The sequence below is a fragment of the Vulpes lagopus genome, chromosome 2 (genome assembly GCF_018345385.1).
Source record: "Vulpes lagopus strain Blue_001 chromosome 2, ASM1834538v1, whole genome shotgun sequence".
Lineage (NCBI taxonomy): Eukaryota > Metazoa > Chordata > Mammalia > Carnivora > Canidae > Vulpes > Vulpes lagopus.
In genome coordinates, this window is record NC_054825.1 from 91,947,300 (window position 1) to 91,969,967 (window position 22,668).

A 22,668-nucleotide genomic window follows, 5' to 3' on the forward strand; every position below is an offset into this window, starting at 1 on the left:
AATCAAAAAAAGCTCTGGCAGTTTCTGGAGAGATTCTGTGTCACTATTGTACATTATCATGCAAATTGTACATACTGAGCCCTAGCCACACTCAAAGCAGTGCCTCAGCCATCCGGAACAGGAGGCTCATGACTAGGGAAGGCTCTATCTAACTTGTGGAGATCTGGAAACTCCACTGGTTAAGACAAGCAGTTCCATCATGTGAAGCACTAAAATATCTCTACTGAAGACAGGGAGGATGACAAATTTTGAGTTGACCAATTAGTCAAATTAATAAAGACAGTTTCTGGTGGCAGTATAAAACATGGACAGGTTTTCCAAGTTAAAAATTTCTGTGTCTTAGAGCCCACATGAGTTTAGCATCCATGGTGCCTGAGATGTCATGGGCGCCTCCCCACATACACTGACTCTGGATTTGCAGTTGCCCCAAGGGAAGATCCACCCAGTTCTGTGCCTGTCCCCACCTGGCCCTGCTTCTCCCTGGATTCATCAAATATTTGACTTGTGTGGAGATCCCAGAAGCTTTGCAAAGTTAGGAGAAGTCAGCATTCTGTGATTTTTGCCAGTCATTTCTGATGTCCCCTTTTCTTACATTTTAGATCACATTTTGCTAATACAGTGGACTTTACCTTCAAACTTGGAAATTCCTTCTTGCTTTATTACAGAGTAAGATTTCTCTCTTTTATATCCATTTTTATTCTACAGGTGAGGGGAGGAAGCCAACAAAATATTCAAGTTACAATATGGAATTTGTCACTTCCTATATCCTAGAGCAATTTTCCATAATATTTTGATTTATGATAATCTGTAAATTGTTAGGACATCTTAGGGACTGTCTGTCATCCCATCCTGCCAGGAAGCTTTGCCTGTAGCCTGGCTTGCCCCAAGAATGCAGGTGCGTGGTGACACATGTGTACACTCACACAACCATCCTTCAACTTTTTTATTTATGGTTTAAAGTGGTCACAGGGATATAAGAAACCCTTGATATCCTAACAAACATGAAGGCGAGAACTGTGGTCTGCCTACGTGAGGACCACCGTGAATTCTACTCCACATCCAGCACCCCAGATCCCCTGGAAGCAAGGCCGAGCAATCTAATTTTGAAGAAGCTCACCTGGTGATTTGATGTACACATTACCTTGAGAACTTGCCCAGAGGTCTGCCTGTATCCCACAGACGCACGTAGGTGGACATGGGGTCGCCTGGTCTCTTATCATCCAACTGAGCAGGGGCTGGTCTGCTGTACCTCACATTCAGAAGCAAGTTTTGCCTCCAAGGAAGAAATTATTTTTGCCTCGGGTTCACATGGTATGGGAGCAGTATTCTGCTATTAAAAAATATTTTGGAAAGAAGGAGAAAGACCTGAGAAGTGACCACTGAACATACTCTTCAGATCTTGTTTATTATTTTTTGTATTGTACACTCAGATGGCAACTCTAGATTCTAGAGCTCTAGAATAATATTGAGCAGCTCCCTAATTAATTCATGAATTCAAGCCATCACACAGCATAGTTTTATCCTTCTATTTATCCCACAGCAAAGTTTATTCTAAGACATCCCTATAGTTTGTAGGCTACTGATAACCATCACAGATAATCAAAATGTCTTTCCAGGAGTGCATCCAGATCCTCCTTGTGCATTGTAAATCCATTTCTTTAATCCTGTTAAATACTCTGAATTCCTCCATCAATACCTCAACTTCCTACTCATCTTCTCTCCATTTTTCTGGCAAAAGAACATCTGTTCATAAGTCAAATAATTTAGCAGTTAATAGGTAGAGCTACAACTTACAAATAATCTGTTCCAGTGCATTGACAGGGTAGCTCTGATGATGGATACGATAATTTATGTGGCACAGGGACCTGGCATTAAGCAATATTGAATCACATAGTGAAAAGGTAATTCCGTCTCAATTATCTTTCAATCCTTCTGATTCCGTTTAGGGGAGTCTCTATTTCATGCTAGTGTGTCTTTAATGCCCCTCTAATGCTTACTAATTTCCCTACTGAACACATGAAGAACAGGCCTCAGAATCAGAGCCATCAACAAGGCCAACATATCTAGGGAACATTTATTAAGATCAATGAGTTTTCACTGTATTTGTTTTTATGATTATCTTCTATTTATAGCAAGTGATCATAAATTTATGAGTTTATAGGTTTCAGAAGTTTCCCTTTAAATACATTTATTCTTTTAATATGAATTGCATAAGAAATTTTTAAAAAATCAGGTAGCATTTGACAGACCTCATTATGACTTTTGACTTTTGTAAGCCCTAGGCACTTTGCATTTCTGAGTCTTTTCTGATATTTATGTATATGTACATATATATATATATACACACATTCATTTCAATATATATTTATCTATATAACTATTTATTATATATTCTATGTATTGTATATTGTGAATATATGGATATATATTATATATGTAACATTTTATGTCTGCATTATTATGAAGATGAATGTAATCTTCAACTCTAAAAGTTCATTTTTTTCTTCCTATTGGAAAAAAAATTAAAACATTTTCGTGGGCCTGGATACCATGTCTACCATGCCTAATGCCAGAGTGAGCCCCAGTATGTGATATAGCAAAGCTTAAAATACTAGTTCATCATGATTGAAGTTTGAGGTATACTAGTTTAATGCAACCGCCTAATTTTACAAAAAAAAATTATATATATATATATATATATATATATATATATATATATATAAGACTTTTCAGGTTCTCAAACATTTGTGAAGCTCAGACTTTTCAGGTTCTCAAACACAAATGTTTGAGAACCTGAAAAGTCTTATAGTATGGTAGGATACACTCAGAACTACATCCAAATGTCAGTTCCCTGATCTTTCCACTTAATTACATGGCATTCTTCCTTGGACCCTCTCCTCCAAAAGCCTTTTCCTTATTCCATAATTTGGAATTATGGAATTCCAAAATTCCATGGAATTCCATAATTCCCTGGGTCCCTCCTTGACTCTAGCTGTCTGCTCAAGGCTGAGCATCTGTGTGCAGAAGTGACACCTGGTGGATCCTCTCTGCAGGCTGACCTTTGCCCTGGGATGCTGGTCAGTTCCTGATGATAGTCCCTGCTCCATAAAGGAGACCCACCTGAACCTCATTAAGAAAAAAACACAAAGGATGTCAAAACCCAAGATAGATTTGGGCTTTCCTTTTTGGATGCAATTTTCTGAGCACAGTCTCATTATAATATGGGACACCTTAGTGACTCAGTGGTTGAGCATCTTCCTTTGGCTCAGGGCATGATCCTGGGGTCCTGGGATCGAGTCCCCACATCAGGCTCCTACAGGGAGCCTGCTTCTCCCTCTGCCTATGTCTCTGCTTCTCTCTGTGTGCCTCTCTTGAATAAATAAATAAAATATTTTTTAAAAAATTATCAGCACTGGAAACTTGAGCTTGAGATAGGATACTTATATTTTAGATCAGTGCTTTCTAATTTATAGATCAGATCAAAGGTTTATTCCTTGGGCTGTCAACCTTTCATCTTACTTAGCACTTAAACAGTAGAACCTCAGTACCTCAGCTTCAGGCAACTGTTCTATTGACAATGCACTGTAGAAAACAGTCCAATACAATTCTTAAGAGTCTCCTCTAGCAACCAGACTGTCTCTTTCTTTGATCATCCAAAGTGTATCTACACCTGAGAAAACTTTAAAAGGTATTTGTGGGAGTGCCTGAGTGGCTCAGTTGGTTAAGCATTCCCCTTAGGCTCAGGGGCTGATCTCAGGGTCCTGGGATAAGGGTTCTGGGATCGAGTCTCATGTCAGGCTTCCTGCTCAGTGAAGAGTTTGCTTCTCCCTCTGCCCCCCTCCCCACTGCTTGTACATGCACTTTCTCTCTCTCTCTCTCTCTCTCTCTCTTAAATAAATAAATAAATAAATAAATAAATAAATAAATAAATAAAATCTTTTTAAAAAATTAATAATAATAATAAAAGGTATTTGTGTTTGAGAAAATAGAAACAGATCATTCGGGCAGCCCGGGTGGCTCAGAGGTTTTGCGCCACCTTCAGCCCAGGGTGTGATCCTGGAGACCCGGAATCGAGTCCTACATCGGGCTCCCTGCATGGAGCCTGCTTCTCCCTCTGCCTGCGTCTCTGCCTCTCTGTCTCTCTCTCTCTCTCTGTCTCTCATGAATAAATAAATAAAATCTTAAAAAAAGAAAAAGAAAGAAAGAAACAGATCATTCCTGAGCATGCTTTTGTTTGTTTTGTTTTTGTTTTCGTTTTGTTTTGTTTTTTAGTTGTCAGATGATCCTTTATTGAAATATTTTCTGTTGAGGTTCTTAAATAGCTGGGCATTCCACTGTACCACTGTTGATATAATGTACGATATCATGAGGATGGTGGCCATCAACATTGCAGCCCACTAACTGGGACGTTCCCAGGTTCTCTTCAGTGGATCCAGGGAGCTCTCGAGCTATAAAGACTGCTACCACATTTGTCAGGCAATGTTGACAATCTCATCGAAAGTGAGACTTCCACTGTGCTTGATGATTTTTTGCCTCTCTCTGTCTCTGACTGCTTCCTGGCTCCTCTGATGATAGGGCAGAGGCAGAAGGTACCACTCTGTCTGAGCCTGTCTATTCCAAATGGTCAGAATTACTGTCATTTTCAGACCCTTCTAGTCAATGTCATCACCATCCTTTTTGGGAGACAGACACAGGGTCCAGTCTTTGGGGCTAGGGCAGACATGGCACTGACTTCCCAGCTCATCACTTCAGGTCAGTGACTCTGATCTTGTTGGAGTGGAGTTCAGGCGACATGTCAAAGGCACTTGCCAGATCAACTCAGAATACAGGATGACCAAGAAAGCCGCACCATGACCTCCTCTGAGCCAGAAGTGAGAAGAGCCGCCTCCAGCCATCTTTATCACCGCACCCCTGAAAAGTCCTGGCTTTTATGCCAGCTGATTTTATTGCTTATTATTATTCAGAATGCTTATGTGCCACAGGAAAGAAAACATTTAGCAAAATACTTTTTTTTTTTTTTTTTTTACAGTGAAGATCTCTATTTTGAGGCTCAAGCAAAAAATAATTCTGGTCACTTGAGTGACAATGTAAGTGATCTTCAATCATGCACTCCCACAGGTTTATTGAGTCAAAGATTATCTGACTATATCTTTTAAAAATATAATTCTAATGTAGAAAAAAGATCCTAGCATTTGGACACAACTCGTCTTGAACCCTACCTTTAGACGTACGAGCTCTGTAATCTTGAGTAAGATAATTATTTTTTCTGAGTCTGCTACCTCATCTGCAAAATGGAGTTAATAATTCCTATTTAAGATGTTGTTTTGAGGGGATCCCTGGGTGGTGCAGCGGTTTAGCGCCTGTCTTTGGCCCAGGGCGTGATCCGGGAGACCCGGGATCGAGTCCCACATCGGGCTCCCGGTGCATGGAGCCTGCTTCTCCCTCTGCCTGTGTCTCTGCCTCTCTCTCTCTCTCTCACTGTGTGCCTATCATAAATAAAATAAAATAAAAATTTAAAACAAAAAGATGTTGTTTTGAAGATTAAATTATCTCCACAAATATTTATTGAACACCTCCTATGTGCCAGGCTCTTTTCTACAAATATCACAGTGAACAAAACTTAGGACTACTGTTCTTGTGCTACAGGTGATCTTGAATGAACTTCAATATTTCCTTCCGGGATCTTAAGTCATTCAAGCAGAGTATTGCCCAGGAGTAGATTAGAAGTGGATTTCTTGTACCTGTAATTCTAAAATAATTATTCCTCTCACTGCTACAGATTTTAGGTTATAATTGAGCTGCTAAAGATTACATACAGATTTAGCAGGACCATTTATAGATTTTTGGCATTTTCTTAGTTTATAAAACCTTAGCTACCTGCAGATCAATGTTATATTTGCTATAAATATTTTACACTATTTTTACTTTTATCAATATATACTGTTTAACAGTAAACATCATTTGCCTTACACATTTTTAAAAAGGGAGATATATATTCTTTAATGCCTAAAAACTATGAATGATACATTGTTACCCTGAGGTTTGCCACTGCCCAACTGCCACAGGCACAGCTAACCTCAGAAAGATCTTTTGTCATTGATTATGTCATTGATAGAACATGTAGCTCCTTTTTAGTGGTGATGATGCCATTAATGAAGTGATCTAGAAAGATCTTCATTTTTCAAAGAGATTTTCTGTCTGGCATCATCAAAGTACATCCTAACCCTTCCAGCTATGGTATCTAATAATCAGTTAGTAGGCTAAGTAAAATAATGATAACTGAATAACTAAGATTATTCGGATTAGTTATTTGAATTTATATGACTTTATAGAAAAGTGGATGATTATTCAGTTGGGAACAATGGATAAAGAAGTAGAAATGTAAACACTTTTTAACATTAACAAGTCAAAAATGTATCATTGTTGTGGGTTTTTTTTAAAGATTTTATTTTTTTATGCATGAGATACATAGAGAGAGAGAGGCAGAGACACAGGCAGAGGGAGAAGCAGGCTCCATGCGGGGAGTGTCTCCAAGATGTGGGACTCGATTCCAGGTCTCCAAGATCCCACTCTGGGCTGAAGGCGGTGTTTAACCGCTGAGCCACCAGGGCTGCCCTCATTGTTGTTTCATAACCCACACAGGCCATCAGAGTCAGGACTATCTTCAGTGTAAATGTCTGATTTGCAAGGATTTTTTTTTCCCCTGTGTGAGATTTGACAAGAGTTGGCCTTATCATTAGCTATACATTTGAATTTTATACATGAATGCACCGTTGCAAAACTAGTGTTGGCATCTCAAATCGTTGGTGAAACTCCAGGCCAATGTATCTGAGGTGACTAGATTACAGTGAAAAAAAAACAAAACAAAACAATAAAATAGATTTTTAAAATACATACTGTCTCTGTGTCAATACACATGTACATTTTTCATGGTTCCCTTCAGAGCTAATTATACTGTTTTAAAACCACAATAGAGAAGCAAAGGATAAGGAAATATAAAGCTACCCAACTGTGGAATCACCCACCTGACATTCTAGGAATACCATGCTCTAATTACTAATATATTGGCAGTCAGCATAGTTATTTAAAGCAATGAACACTTAAAGCAAAGAATTTCCACTATCTTAGTATTTCTTTAAAAATCCTGCATTTTTTTCTATAACTATAAACATGTTGCATCAAAGATGTTCACTTAATATTGCCACCATGTCTTTTCCTGCCCAGGCCCACCTGCCACTTGGTACCATGATACTTATTAGAGTTTGAAAATTATAACATTCAATTTCCCGCATTTCCCTTGAACATGCAAACAATACAGTGAGAGCAGAGCAAAGATTCTTTCATGGCCATTAGGGAGGGACTAAGTAGAACTCAGACATACTTGTGGTTCAGTTCTCAGTTATGCCATCCTCTCTCTTTAGACACTTCAATGTTGGAAGGTAAATCTATATCCTAACCCAGTTTCACCTAAGAAGATCTTTGTCCTTTAGATCTGTCCATTGAATTTCCACACCAAGATGAGCTGACTTTCCTTTCTTCTTATCAAGTTTCATCCCCATCTTGGCCAACTGAACTGAAAATGAGAGTGGCCCCTGGGTCCAAAAAACAAATTGGAAACTCCCATCAAGTCTCTTAGCAATCTGTCTTCAAACATCATATCTAAATCCATGCTCTGCTGGTACAAACCAGTACATCCCTTCTGGAAGCTAATCTGGCATGATTTCCTAACCTGCTGCTGATACACACATAATTTAGCATTATGCCTTTAACTATAAGAAAGTCATTTAACATTCACACAAAGAATTCTATAAAAGATTTTCATCAGGACATTTTTCATAAATGAAAAATTCAAAATCATTTACTACTTAATGTCCAAAAAACAGGAATTGGTCAAATAAATTTTGGTATATCCAGTATATCCATAAAATGGAATTTCAAGCAACTATGGTCAAGGTTAATATCTTAGAAGAATTTCTAAAATGGCATATCAAAAATTCTCATGTTGGGGTGCCTGGGTGGCTCAGTTGGTTAAGCATATGACTCTTGGGGACTCCTGGATGGCCCAGCGGTTGAAGGTCTGCCTTCAGCTCAGGGCATGATCTGGGAGTCGCAGGATCGAGTCCCACATCAGGCTCCCTGCATGGAGCCTGCTCTTCCTTCTGTCTATGTCTCTGGCTCTCTCTTTCTGTGTCTCTCATAAATAAATAAATACAATCTTAAAAAAAAAATATGACTCTTGATTTTGGCGCAGGTCATGATCTCAGGGTTGTGAGATCTAGCCCCTAGTCGGCCTCACATGCAGAGCCTATTAAGATTCTCTCTCTCCCTCTCCCTTTGCCCACTCCCCAAAAATTTCTCATGCTACAGTCCCAAAACAAAACCATGCACAGTATGATCCTAACTATGTGTAAATAATACAAAAAGGAGGGGGGAAAAGACATCTACCAAAATATTAACAGTGGTTATTTTTATTATTTTCTTATGTTCCAGTTTTTTTCCTATACATCCTCCAATATTATTTAAATTTACTGTAACAGTCATAAATACAATTAAATTTTAAAAATTCAGATACAGAAGGAAAATATCCATAGAGCGATCAGTGCACCACATGTTTTCCTATCCATCCTACCTCTCAGGCAAGCCATATACAGCTACTCTCTGCTATGGCCCTTTTGCTAGGAATTTGCACTATCCATTCTCCTACTGGAGACAAAACAAGTGTTGAGGGGCGATGATAAGAATCTGTGTCACCTGCTCTCTGTTCTTTTTCAGCACACAACAGTTTTGCCCTTTATATTAATCGAGATGAGGACATCACACCACGCGTATCCCAGCAGGAGCAGCGGACTCGCCGCCATATGTACCTTCTCTGTTGGCTATATATTATGGTAAGGACAGTGCCTGCTGGGCTTTCGTATTGTATTAGATTTTGCACTGCTAAATTTGGGCACATATTTCATTATGGATATAATCACTAACAGATTCACACTGCGTGCCTCATTTGGTCCAGGACCTGGGCTTTGTCTCATTTCCCCAGATGCTTATATTTTTAGAAAGTATATGCCAAACCTCACACAACAGGAATTTGTTGAACAATCCCATGTAAGCAATGGTTCTTCCAAGGCTACATTTTTCAACTCTTTTTCAAACTAAATGTTTTTCTTGGACAGTAGTTTTATTGCTTAAGGGCTTTTTGCTTGGAATTTTTTTGTTGTTGCTATTGTTGATGAACAAATGCAAATGAGGACAGAAGAAATGGCCTCTTGAGAGGAGTGACCTTAAACTTCACAGGAAACAAGTGAAAATGGACGTTCTACTGAATCAGTTTGGAATCTATCTTACAATTAGTCATTACACAGAGCAGGGATTTAAGTGTTTTATTTTTTTTAATTGGAATAAATAAGTCACAAGAAATCTCCACTTGGTCTTTTGGGCATGAATAAGTCCCAAGTAGGTGATGCCACATTCATCTGATAACAGCACAGTTGCCTGTTGAGTTTACTTCACATTAGTTTCAGTTCTTAACCATGTTTTAATATTTCAAAATTATTTAAGACAGAGAATTTCTTACTTCTCTTTAGAATTCCAAGTCCTCTTTGATGTATTAGTACACACAAAAGAGGTCCTCCCGCCAGCATTTCTGACTCTTGGGACTCTCTTGTCCTGAGGTCTGGGTCGCCATCCCTTCCTTTAAACCTGAAGGACCGAATCATGTTCTTCCAAAATCCCAGAATGGTATTTAATCCCCCCAAAATCCCAGAGGTCTTTGGGAGTCCCAGGTTCCATGGACCGTTTTTGCTTTAGCCAGCCCAGAAATACAAAATAAAGGTCAGGACGGTACTTCACATACTTTGCGGGAATGATCACATAATGCCCCAGATCTGACCAGAAAGGAAATTTGTTTCTAGGAAGTCATACCTTGTGGCTGGATCTAAGGGGACATCCAGATGAAAGAGCCCAGAACAAACATGCAGTAATGTTCATTCTATCTGTCATTTCATCGACTAGTCAAAGACTGCTTGAGAGGCCTGGGGAACATTTGTTTTCCTCGTCATCTTCTAGATTTTTTGTTTCCACCTAAAATGTTAAGTATTGATTTTCCGTAATAGAAAAGATGCAAATGATCAGGGCTCACAGGTGAATCATAACTGATTATGTCTCAAAAGTGAGTATATGTACTTTATATATATAAATTTGATATTCAAATGACTCTTATCTTTCAGAAAAGTCATGTAGGGAGGCTGTGAATTATTCCAGGAATGCATTCATTTTAAAATCAAAAATCATTAAAAATCAAATTCCCTCTTTGCCCCCAAAAATATAGTCTCATTACTTTGTGCTCATATTTGCTTACCTGTGGGAAAGGAGGCTTTTTACTCTGAGATCTCTGGGTGTATTTCTGTGAATTCATTTATATGCCATTAAATTATCTGAATCTTATAGAGCCCCAGAGGTTTCGGGAACTATATATTTTCCTATGGCTTTTCTTCCGTTGTGGGTACACTCACTCCACGTTCCAAAGAGACACATGGGAAATACCACATAGCCTTCATTATAGACCCCCAAGATCTCTCATTAAAATGAATCATTACTCATGCTCTTCATGCCAAGTGAGGCTTGCCAGCTCTGTGTACTCCCTAAGTAAACCAGAACTTGTTTGGACATGTATTTGAATTAACCAGCAAATTCTCTTAGATATGTTCTAAGAGAGCTTTCAAAGTAGACTTTTTCCTTTGGTGTTTTGCCCTAGGTTTTCATAGCTATGTCAAGAGCTAAACAATGCCTCTCATATCATGTCATAGTATATAAATCCAAGAATTTTCATTGTTATTGAAAAGAGTACCTCTTGCTTCCTACCAGACTGTCTCAGAGCCACTATACCATTGATACAACAGTAGAAGGATCAGGATATGAAATCTTTTGGTAGTGTACCAGGATTGTAACTGGATATTCCAGAACCTCATGCCAAAATGGAAGAAAGCATTCCTCTTATCACATGCTAATTATAAAACAAATAGATCTCCCCTGCCGTCCTCTGCATGGTAGAGCTGAATCTGTACCTCTGCATCTACTGCCCAAGACTGTCTATGCTTTGCTCTGATTCCCACTTGCTGTCCATTCCCAAATGTCTTCCTCCTCATCTGAACTTGTTCTCCTCCTAGATTTGGATAGCCAAAGTTGAGACATCATATGGGAGCTTTCACTCTAGACTGGAGCCCATTGAGTTGCCACCTTGAGTGGCTTCATTTCCCAACACCGATTTCAGTCCTCCCAAGCCAAGCATCAGAAGTCATCCAAGACACCTTTTCTGGCTCTTTCTCTCCCACCATATTTCTTCCACATACCCAGGGTTGGGGACACAAGCATTTCCCCATCCACTTATGGTGGGCTCTTAACACCTTTTCTGCATACCTCCCCTCCGTCATCATTCCGCCACACATTATCTGTACCCTAGTTATGGAGTTTCCCCCTAAAACTGGGAGGACCTGTATTATCTTATGCAGGATACAACACAGAGGTTTCTTTTCTTTCTCTCTTTTTTTTTTTAAGATTTTATTTATTCATGAGAGACACCGAGAGAGAGGCAGAGACACAGGAAGAGGGAGAAGCAGGCTCCTCACAGGGAACCCGATGCAGGACTTGATCCCCAGACCTGGGATCATGCCCTGAGCAGAAGGCAGATGCTCAACTGCTTAGCCACCCAGGCATCCCTAAATCCTCTTGGTTTCTAATGCAACTGTAATTATCAGGAATTGTAATATACTTGAATTCTTTTCAGTTCTGTGCCAAGTGTTTTTCAAATATTATGTTATTTAGCTCCCCAAAGCTAGGGAGATAGGCATTTGGCCTATTTACAAATAAAGATACTAAAGCTTAGAGAGTATATGACTTGCTCAAGGAAAAGCCAAGTGTTCTTGTTGTTGCCAGATCTGGAATGCAAGCCCTGTGTGTGGCCACAGTCTATATAATTCAGTGTGCTCTCCACTGCTTTCTTTTGGGTGAAGAGTTCCTCTGTGGGTGAAGAGATGAAGTGTATGTTTAGTTTTTATTTTGTTTTGAAACAATAACATCAGAAACAGCATGTCTAATAGTTAAGGCCACTTCCTGGGTTAGAATTCTGACCCCTTCATTTAACCTTTCTGAGGCCTAACTTACTTAGATTTAAAATAGAGACAAGGACATTAGAGGGCAGTTGTGAGGATTCAGTTACTGTATGTAGAACCCATAGAACAATGCCTGACACAGTGTAAAAAATTTCCATATTTACTTTTATTGGTAGTAGTAGTAGTGTTAATATTAGTTTTGATTTTTTTTTTTTTTTTAGATTTTTAATGTATTTATTCATGAGAGACACAGAGAGAGAGGCAGAGACACAGGCAGAGGGAGAAACAGGCTTCCCCACAGGGATCCCGATGAAGGACTCGATCCCAGGACTCCGGGATCATGCCCTGAACCAAAGGTAGACGCTCAACCACCCAAACATCCCAGTATGAGTATTTCTATACTCACTATTCTGAGGACAACAAATAGAGCACATAGTGTTTTCTTATCAAAGGTTTGAAAATTTTAGTCACAATGCTGTAAGCCTTTTAACTTTTACTTTTACTCTTTCTAACCCAGTCCTACACTCTTCACTTTAAAAACCCAAAATAGCCCTAAAGGATATGAAAATATCATTTTTGTTTGCTTTTTAATTTTATTTTATTTTATTTTATTTTTTTAATCTGGTTAAAATATTTTAAGACATATTGCATATAGAGGTCCCCAATACATAATGAATTCTTAAAATTAGAGTAGAAATTTTGTTTTGTTTTGTTTTTTTATTTTTATTTTATTTTATTTTTTTTTAATTAACTTTTATTGGTGTTTAATTTACCAACATACAGAAAAACACCCAGTGCTCATCCCGTCAAGTGTCCACCTCAGTGCCCGTCACCCATTCCCCTCCAACACCCGCCCTCCTCCCCTTCCACCACCCCTAGTTCGTTTCCCCGAGTTAGGAGTCTTTATGTTCTGTCTCCCTTCCTGATATTTCCCAACATTTCTTTTCCCTTCCTTTATATTCCCTTTCACTATTATTCATATTCCCCAAATGAATGAGAACATACACTGTTTGTCCTTCTCCGATTGACTTATTTCACTCAGCATAATACCCTCCAGTTCCATCCACGTTGAAGCAAATGGTGGGTATTTGTCGTTTCTAATTGCTGAGTAATATTCCATTGTATACATAAACCACATCTTCTTTATCCATTCATCTTTCGATGGACACCGAGGCTTTTTAATTTTAAAAGGACCATCAGGAAATCTTGAAGGGGGACTGAGTAAAACAGAAAGCTTTAAGATCATGGAGTGTTGACTGCTGTCAGCCTCTGGTTGACAAATTCTGTAAGAGAAGCTATCCCTACTCTACCTATGCAGGACTCCTCCTGATGGCCAATCTGTTCTCTGACTGTGGCCCCTCAACACCTCCCATCGTTGTCTCCCTGTAGTACTGGTGTTGCTCGCTGCTTTGCTTTTCAATCTAAAAGACGCAGAAAGAGGAAAACCATCCCTGATCTAGAAAATGTATATCCCCAAAGCTTCAGCAGTGGGTGTCCTCTGTCCTGAGAAGGATTTTTCCAGCCTCTGTCTGTCTGTCCATTCTCCCCTCCCCTGGTGGCTCTCATTCAGGAGACCCCACATGAGACCTCAGGACCCATGCATAATAACTCAGGCTAACACTAAATGCGAGGTACAGTCAGGAGCAAGGAGGCATTAGGAAAGGGGAGAAAGAGAATCGGAAGAGTGTCTTCTTATGGATAAACATTTCTTGTCACTACATTGAGCTTATTTAAATCAGAAGAGAGATTTCTGTTTTCTCTGGGCCCTAATGATTTTTGATAAATTTTGTATTCCAAATTTCCTTACCCCAAATGTGTCCATTGTGCAACTTCTCAAAACAGAAAATAAGACAAAGTAAAATCAAGATGAAGTGGGATCTTTCTCTTATGATATAGTCTTAAACTACCCTAAATCAGAGTTCTGTCTCCACCAAACTTGATTCTACCTTGGCTATGCGATTGCAGATTATTTTTGTTTTCTTACTGAAACTTTTCTTTATTTCCTCAAGTTTGTGCTAGAAACAGAAGTTGTTTCATAAAATAGAGGGGAAAAAATTCTTAAAAATAAGATTGTACTCAAATTTAAGAGTCTTGGAAAGAATTTTTAGCCATGAGCTAGTAAAATTTTTAGAATAAAATTTACATCCTCTTCACTAAAAAAAAAAAGTGAAATTTTAGACCACATGTAGTCCCCCTACTTAATTGGATGCTTCTTCACCAGTTGAGCAAAACTGGCCAACAGGTAGTTGTTTTCTGACCAGCAGATGACATTCTCCTCTGTTCAACTTGAACCTTTCACTCTACCATAACTGCCTATCCTGATGACTTTTACATCTGTAACAGTGCATTAAAGTTTTCCTGACTTCCTGGCAGTGGAGAATAGGGACCAAGTTGAAAGAGTCACATGGAATGTACCTCGAATTCTGAAGAGAGGTGCCTTTCTTGGGGCTTACAAAAGACAGCCCAAGCACTCTGTTCCCTTACACACCACCAAAGCCATCCACACTTTTTGCCATGCCTATCTTCCCAACCTTCCTTCTTTAGCCTGGCTAGGGAGGAGAGGGGTTTTGGAGTCTTGAGCTAAGGTCTAGGGGAGCCGCTGGGGAAAGAAATGCCTCCCAACATTCACCAAAGCCGATTATAAGAGGTTCCCAGAGAATCCCTGGTAAATATCAGGTATAAGATAGGAATCTAACTTGGGAAGCAGACTTGTTAACCTTTCTTTGCCTCCTGCCTGAGCAATGAAAAGAGCATTGAAGGCATATGGCAGGGTGGAGGGAGGAGCAGCTACAGAGCAGTCTATGACCACATCATTTCATGTGGCAAAGATGGGTGAGTTTCTTGTGGATCTGGTTTAACACTGAGGGAGAGTGCTCAGCTCGGGCTGTCTTAATGGTGGCCCACCCAAGAAGCCTAGCCCCTGGGCATGGGTTTCCATACAGCAGGAAATTGGAGTGTACTGCCATGAGCAGGAGCCAGTCTATATCCCACATGGGGAACCTCTGCAGTGGAGAAGCCCCTCAGAGACCCCTACAAACCTCACACATGTGTACAACATCCAAAAGTAGGAATGTGAACATCAGCCTCACAGCAGTTATCAGTGGAGAGTAGGTATTACTAGAGGAAGAAGGGAAACCACTTGTATGGCCATGGGCAATGAAGTCAGGAAATGTTCACCCTCCTCCTATATCCCCTCCCCATCCCCAGTTAGGAAGGAGACATCCGAGAAGCAGGCTATGCCCTCCCATTCTACTTCAAGATGCTGAAGAAGGAGGCAGAACAAAAATGCAGACCTCCTCCCACTCAAGGCTCTGGCAATAATCCGAGTGTGCTCAATGCAGGCAGAAGGCCCATGTGTCAGAGTGGAGCAAGGGGAGAGTGCCTGGAGACCTCCCGGAGTGGAGGGAAGATTATGTACGCCTCATAGGCTATGTAAGGACAGTGACCTTAACTCATACTGAAATCAAGAGTTACTGGAAGGTTTCCAAGAGAAAACTGACATAATCTGAGGCATTTTTAAAGGACCACTACAGTGACTATGTAGAGAATGGACTAGGGGCAAGGATGGAGCAGGAGAACAATTATGAGGCTATATCTGTAATCCCTTCTAGTAGGCAGTGGCATGGCTGGGATGAAGGTGGTAGAAATGGCAATGTGAGAACTAGAAGGATTCTGGATATAGACAGAGCCAGTAGGATTTCCTACCTAAGTTTGACCAAATCTAAGTTAAACTCTGGGCTCAGCCTTTTAATACCTTTTTAACTTGATATGGTAGGCAGAATAATAGTCCCAGAAATGTCCCCATCCTAATCTCTAGAACTTGTGAATATGTCACTTTACATGATAAAAAGGACTTTGCAGATGTGATTGCATTAAAGATCTTGGGGTGGGAAGGCTAGCCTGCATTATCCAAGTGGACCCAAGTCAATCCTTTGGTTTCCCTGCTGTGTTAGAGGGGAGCAGGACTGTGAGAGAAGGGCCAGATGGATGTTACAAGAAAAGGACCCAAAGCATCGCTGCCAGCTTTGAAGACAGAGGAAGGGAACCATGAGCCAGGAAATGTGAGCCGCTAGAGAAGTCAAGGAAACAATCCAGAAAGAATGCAACCCTGCCAACATCTTGATTATAGCCCTGTAAGACCTGTGTTGGACTTCTAACCTACAGAACTGTAAGATAAATGTGTATTGTTTTCAGCCACAAAGTTTGCGGCAATGTGTTATAGCAGTATTAGAGTACTTACACACTTGGGCAAATCACTTAATCTCTGTTGGCCTCAGTTTCCCCACCTGAAAAAGAAGAGGGTCATGATACTTAGGATTACTGTGAGAATCAGAAAAATGGGTGTAGGGGTGCCTGGATGCCTCTGGCAGTTCAGTTTCGGACTCTTGATTTCGGCTCAGGTCATAATATCAGGGTTGTGAAATCCAGCCCCCCATTGGGCTCCATGCTGAATGGGGCACCTGTTTAAGAGTCTTAAGATTATCTCTGTCTCTCTGCCCCTCTCCCCACCTCCACACTCACATGAACTCTCTCTCTAAAAAGAAAGGAAGGAAAGAGGAAGGAAGGAAGGAAGGAAGGAAGGAAGGAAGGAAGGAAGGAAGGAAGGGAAGGAAGGAAGGAAAAGAGAAAGGAAAGAAGAAAGAAAGAGGAAGGAAGGAAGGAAAAGGGAAAGGAAAGAAGAAAGAAAGAGGAAGGAAGGAAGGAAGGAAGGAAGGAAGGTGTAAAATGCTTGCCACATAATTGGTTCTTAGTTTGGTAACCATTGTTGTTGTTCTGTTTATATGCTAATACTTAGACTTAAAGTAGCCCCTTTCTGCATGTTTCTTCCCTCATTAACCTGTTGTGCCTGTTCTGGGAGGTGAAGGTCCATATCCTTAAAGTCATATCATCTTCTGTTCAGTTCCCCTCTTTCCTTGCTTTGAGCAGCTCTTAACCTTATTTTTACCACCTTTAAAATGGGAGTAGTGCTTGCACCATAGACTTGTTGTAAGGACTCACAATTATATGGGGCCCTCAGAAATGATCGTGTCTTTCCTTCCTTCCACCACAAAAATACTGACTGTCTGAAGAGTATGTGGGAAAGTCCCATTTCTTTCTCTCTCTCATCCGCACAACCTTTATTTTCATTTTATCCTCTGCTCTTATGGATTCTGGTCTTGCTTCATGGGCTTCATGTCCCCTCACAACCTATTAAGAATGCTAACGAATTTTCTGAAAATTTCTTATGCTTCGAACATTAAGTTATTTCCCAAGCTCTGCTTTTCCCCTGAGAACCAAGAATGTCATTGCTTTCCCATTATTCTGATCTGCTTATTTTTACAAACATGTTGTTGAGATGAGTTGTTGTTTTCTCATCTTCTGGACAATGGAGGGCTTGCCAACTGAGAGCATGGCTTGTACTCAGCTCCTCAGAGTGCCCACTTGGGTGTTGATTAAATCAGTTTCTTAGATCTGCATCTGGACAGAAAAGGCTTGTGTGTATAATCCATCTCAGTTCCCAGTATTTATTATTCTGAGTTTTGTCTTCTCCTACCCCCAACAGCTGGTTCTCAGACTTGCTGGGAGCACAGAAAGAATTAGAATTCCCCATATGCTGTTAACCATGCTTTCCCCCAAAATCATCTTCTGTGACCCTTCCCACACTTCCCAGCACTACATCCATACCAACACAACCATTTATTTTCCCTGTGGTCTTCTGGAATCACCAGTTTGATGCTCCTTGTGTCCTTGATGTTACTTGGCAATTTTACTTTGCATTTCCTCTAACAGCTCTGCCTGCACCCCCTCCACCTCCAGCTCAAACTCCCTATTCCTCTCTCAGAAGATGACCTGACCTTGTATTTCACCAGAGACTCTAAAAGACTTTAAACAGGAACTTTTTCCATTTCTTCCTGCCAACATTCTTACTGTACCCACTCTCTGCTTATAACAATAGGGAAGAATTTCTATACCTTCCAACAGGTGACATCCCCCACCCCAGCTCTTCATCCAACATCATTCCGTTCTCCTGGAACTTCAGTCCCACCAACAGGCCCTTCCTGTTGAATACTAGAACACTAGGATTAGCATCCTAATCCCACCTTAAACACAAATTACCCATCTGGTACCAGCCCCATTACATCTAGCAACTGCACTGTCTCCCTACTCACAGCCGAGCTTCTCTGAAGAGTTGTTTATACTACCTCTAGTCCTGTTTACACACCAAGAGACAGGGCAGTATAGACACTAAGAGAATGGACTCATGAGCCATATTGCCTGAGAATGGATTCTGCTTCTACAATATGACTTTGGGCTAGTTGCTCCATGGTGTAATTGTTAGGTTTTTTAGTAACTAAATGGAAATGAGACCACCAAGGCAAGCGAGGGTCCAAGAACAGATTTTATTGCAGGCACCCTCGGGCGAGGTTCCACGATTCGCGGGGGAAAGAGAGTGAGTCGGGGAAGTCACGCCAAGGCAAGGTGGTAGGGGGTTTATATAACGTTGTAAGGCAGAACGGTTTCCTATTGGTCGGCTCATATGCAAAGGGAGGATTGCAAGCCGACCAGTCAGAGTGACTTTCACCATGCAAAGGAATGATTGCAATCCAACCAGTCAGAGTGACCCTCACTATGCAAAGGAAGGATTGCAATTCGACCAAAGTTGACTTCCTCCTCTGGGGTTTGAAGGGCATTAGGTTCGGTTGGGGAAGTCCAAAGGGGAGGTGTAAGGGTCTGCGTCAAGCTGTCAGCAGGTCATTGGTCCATTGACGTCCCAAGTGGAGGTGGTGACAGGAACCTCAGCCATTTTGGGGTATCCACCATCTTGAGGAGTTTCCCTTCCCGCCTGGCCCCAACAGTTATAAGAGCTTCTGCCTCATAGGGATGTTGTGATGATTAATGTAATATTAATCTTCAGTGGATGTAAAGCCCAAGCATGGAGTGTGTACTGTTATCATTATGAACCCACTCCAATGGGAGTTAAGCTGCATTACTTTAGCAAAACATTTGTTGGGATTACCAGTGACTTCTATTTTGCTGAAGTCATTGAATGCTTTGTAGACCTCTCCTCCATTGATATTATAACAGTTTTGATATTAAACTATGCCACTTCCTGAGCTACTCTTTTCTCAGACTTGGATGATGTCACAATCTCCCAATCTCCCTCCCCGTTCTCAAAATGATCCCTCATAGCATCGTCTGCAGGCTTTTCCCATTCTACCCAAACCCCTTTGCTGGAGTACTTTGGAGCCCAGGCATTGGTCTTCTTCCTTTTTTTAAGTTATTACTTTTAAATTTTATTGTGGAGAGAATACTCAACATGGGATTCACCTTCTTAACTGAGGTCCTTTTCTTTTACTATCTACTGTCCCTAAGTAAACCCATCAACTCTGTTGTGTGATTTCTTCCATCCCAGATTCAGAGCTCAGAGCTCTCTTCTGATACCTATTCATAAGCCTCTCATGCTTGCAATTGCACACCAAGCTCAAGCAGTTACCTGCTTTCCCAACTGTACCCCAAGATTGTATTCCCTGGGCATTGCCAGACACCCATGTGTTCATGCCAGAAATCTATGAGACCCCCACAACCCATCTTTCTAGAAACTTTTACAGACAGTCATTGACCAATTTCTGGCTTCTATACTTCCAAAGTACTTAAAGAATCTTTGCCCTTTGCTCCCTCTCCACCACTAACACCATGGCCCCAGCTTCTGTTATCCCTCTCCTGAACCACTGCCCAAACTGCCATTCCCTCACTGCCATGCCTGTCTAGCTTGCAATATCCTTAGGAGATCCTTTAAAAGCACACATGACCACATCACTCCCTTGCTCAGAGAATATGGATGACTTCCCATTGCTTCTAGGAATAAAGTCCAAAAAGTTCCTTTGCATGGCTTTGGGGACCTGCACTATTTGACCCCTTTGACCTCTCTCTCTTCCTCATCCTCCTCTGTCCTCTTTGCTTGCCGGCTCCAACCATAGTGACCTTCTCTCTAATGGTCAAGAGCAATCTAAGTTTCTTCCAAGTTAAAAGCTCTCACCTTCCTCATACTCCACCCACCCTACCCCCAGTCATGCCTCCATAATTATTTATTCTAAAGCCTCATCATTAGTTGGGTCTCAGCTCAACTATCTCTTTCTCAGGGAGGCCTTCTCTGACTCTCAGGATTTGGTTCAGCCTCTCTGTGGTACACCACTGTAGTGCCCTGTTCATTTTGAAAAGGAGTTGTAGTTATGTGGCTATTTGATTGATTTGTTTTCAGTCTGCCCCCCGGGTCTCCCCCCTTCACTTTCTAGAGCAAGAGAAAAATCAACAGTTGAATTGATCTTAAAGAAAATAAAGAGAGCTTCCCTGTCTACAGTTTTCTAAGGGTTAATACAAACACATTTCCGTTAGACATCATGTCAATCAAAACGTCAGAAAATATTCTTAAGATAGATTGCTTAATAAGAAAAATTGTGACAGTGTGTGAGTTTTAAAAGCAAGCAGATAAAGTAGGGAAAATTTAAATTATATATATATATATATATATACATATACACACACACCTACCTTACACTTAGCTCAATGGTAACCATATAAAGTGGTTTACAATGTTCCTACCACCCATTTCTCTAATACTGAATTTCAGCTTGTCTCTTCTCCTGCCTACTTGATTCACTGAAATTGCCAACTGAAGCTGATAGACTCGTAGAAAGAACCACGCAGACTGCACTCCTTGTCAGAGTGACATCCTATATGGGAAGTGACCCAGGTCATACAACAAAAACATTTTAAGTAGAAGAAAGATCTGTTTATTAGCCAAATTATAGCCTCTTCATTCCCCTGAAGTGAGCCTTCTCTGTGTCTTTGAGAGTATGGGGGCATTTGGCAGGTTCAGAACATATTCTCTGGAGGGGATTATGTGAATATCTTCACAGTGACCATCAGCTCTGCCCAGTCTCACCTTCAGCAGAGGGTTTCCACAGCCTGCAGACATTTGTGTCTCCCACAGCACCTAGCATTGCTGGTCTCCCAGGAGGCACAAAATAAACATTGATTGAAAATAAACAATTCAGATGAGAAGATATTTGTACCAGATTTGAGGGCTTTTTTAAGATTTATTTATTTATTTTTGGAGAGAGAGCGCACTTGAATGAGCATACACAGTGGGGGGCAGGGTGCAGAGAAAGAGGGAGAGAGAGTCTTAAGTGAAAAGGGGCTCAATCCCATAACCCCTGAGATCACAACCGTAACAGAAACCAAGAGTCAGATGCCTAACCAACTGTACCACCAAGTTGCCCCAGTACGAGATTTGAGTTTATACCACAAGAGTGAAAAGACATCAGCCAAAATGATCTTTTGATTGAAATATAAAAGAAATGGCAAGAGAAATTTAGTCTAAGATAATGCAAATAATAATGCAAAACTTTGACTTTATATATACATTTAAGTAGACCCATTTCCCTAGTAATTTTCAAAGACAAGGAACTAGCGTGATTATTATCATAACATTTTAATTCTCCCTTATTATGAAAGATCTGGGTCAATGTAGACTCAGGACAAGATTCATTAACTGTCTCAAACAAGTGTTTGTGTCCGTACTGTGTGTGAGACATTGTGCTAAGTACAGGTGGTAAAACAATGTATTAAGCTTCGGCTCTGCCCTCAAGGAACGGACAGTCTGCTGAAGGATATAGAAAAATATAAAAGCAATTACCTTACAGTTGATACAGGTTGTTTCTAATAATAGAAATACAGAAGGCTCTGAAAGCTGAGAGGAACATTCCCTAACCAGACCCATAGGGTCATGAAAGGTCTTGAAAAGAAGTGACATGGGAGCTGGCCCTTGGGGATGAGTGTTAGCCATTTGAAGGGCCAGGGTAAAAGTGTCCCAGGCAGAAAAAAGAGATGGCCTGGAAGCAAGAGAGGGCAAATCATAGGCAAAAATGTTTAGTGCACTTGGAGCTGGCCATATCTTGCCCTCCTCCAATCTGGATGACCTGAAATCTACCTCTCTCCTTCCCACCAGAACTATTTTTATATTACATCTCTACAACATCCTTCAACAAACAAACAACAAACAACCTGTTTTGTGTGTGTTCCTTTGGTTGGTTGGTTGGTTGGTTGGTTGGTTGGTTGTTTGGTTGGCTTGCCCATTTCCCACGATACCATGCTCTCTCTGATATCCTCACGTTCAGGAAGAACAAGGCCTTGGCAGGCCATGTTGATCTAGCCCTGCCCAAAATCAAACCCTCTTCACTCCCTTTCTCCTGCTTTCTCCTGTCTCTTCTCCACCTCTTGGGCAGTGTTCTAAAATGCAAATCTGATCATGCCAATCCTCCCACTTAAAACCCTTCAATAGTTTGTTTTCTCCTGTTTGGGGTTTTTTCTTTTTGGGTAGCACTTTTATTTTTCCTTATGCCATGACGTATCCTTGGGCTGTGATATTCTCACATAACAGTAGAAAAATAAGATGTGTAAGTCATCCTTAAAAGCTGAGAAATAACTTACCAAAATCTTACGTAAATTAAGACAATGCATAAATTTACAGGTACAAATACACAAATTGTTTTGCAACCATAGTGAGTAGTTTAAGCCCCGTGCT

The 22,668-nt window shown here is 40.6% G+C and overlaps 1 protein-coding gene across 7 annotated transcripts in view; it reads left to right on the forward strand.

Annotated features, from left to right (window-relative positions):
* AIG1 (androgen induced 1) overlaps nt 1-22,668 on the forward strand; it is a 241,938-nt gene that overhangs the window by 183,775 nt on the left and 35,495 nt on the right. For 4 of the 7 annotated variants that reach the window (XM_041739531.1, XM_041739548.1, XM_041739520.1 and 1 more), the window contains one exon: nt 8,773-8,888. The exons of the other annotated variants lie outside the window; for them this stretch is intronic. In XM_041739531.1, coding sequence (XP_041595465.1) covers nt 8,773-8,888 — 116 coding nt within the window. The remainder of the gene's footprint in view (nt 1-8,772; nt 8,889-22,668) is intronic. 7 annotated transcript variants of the gene reach the window in all.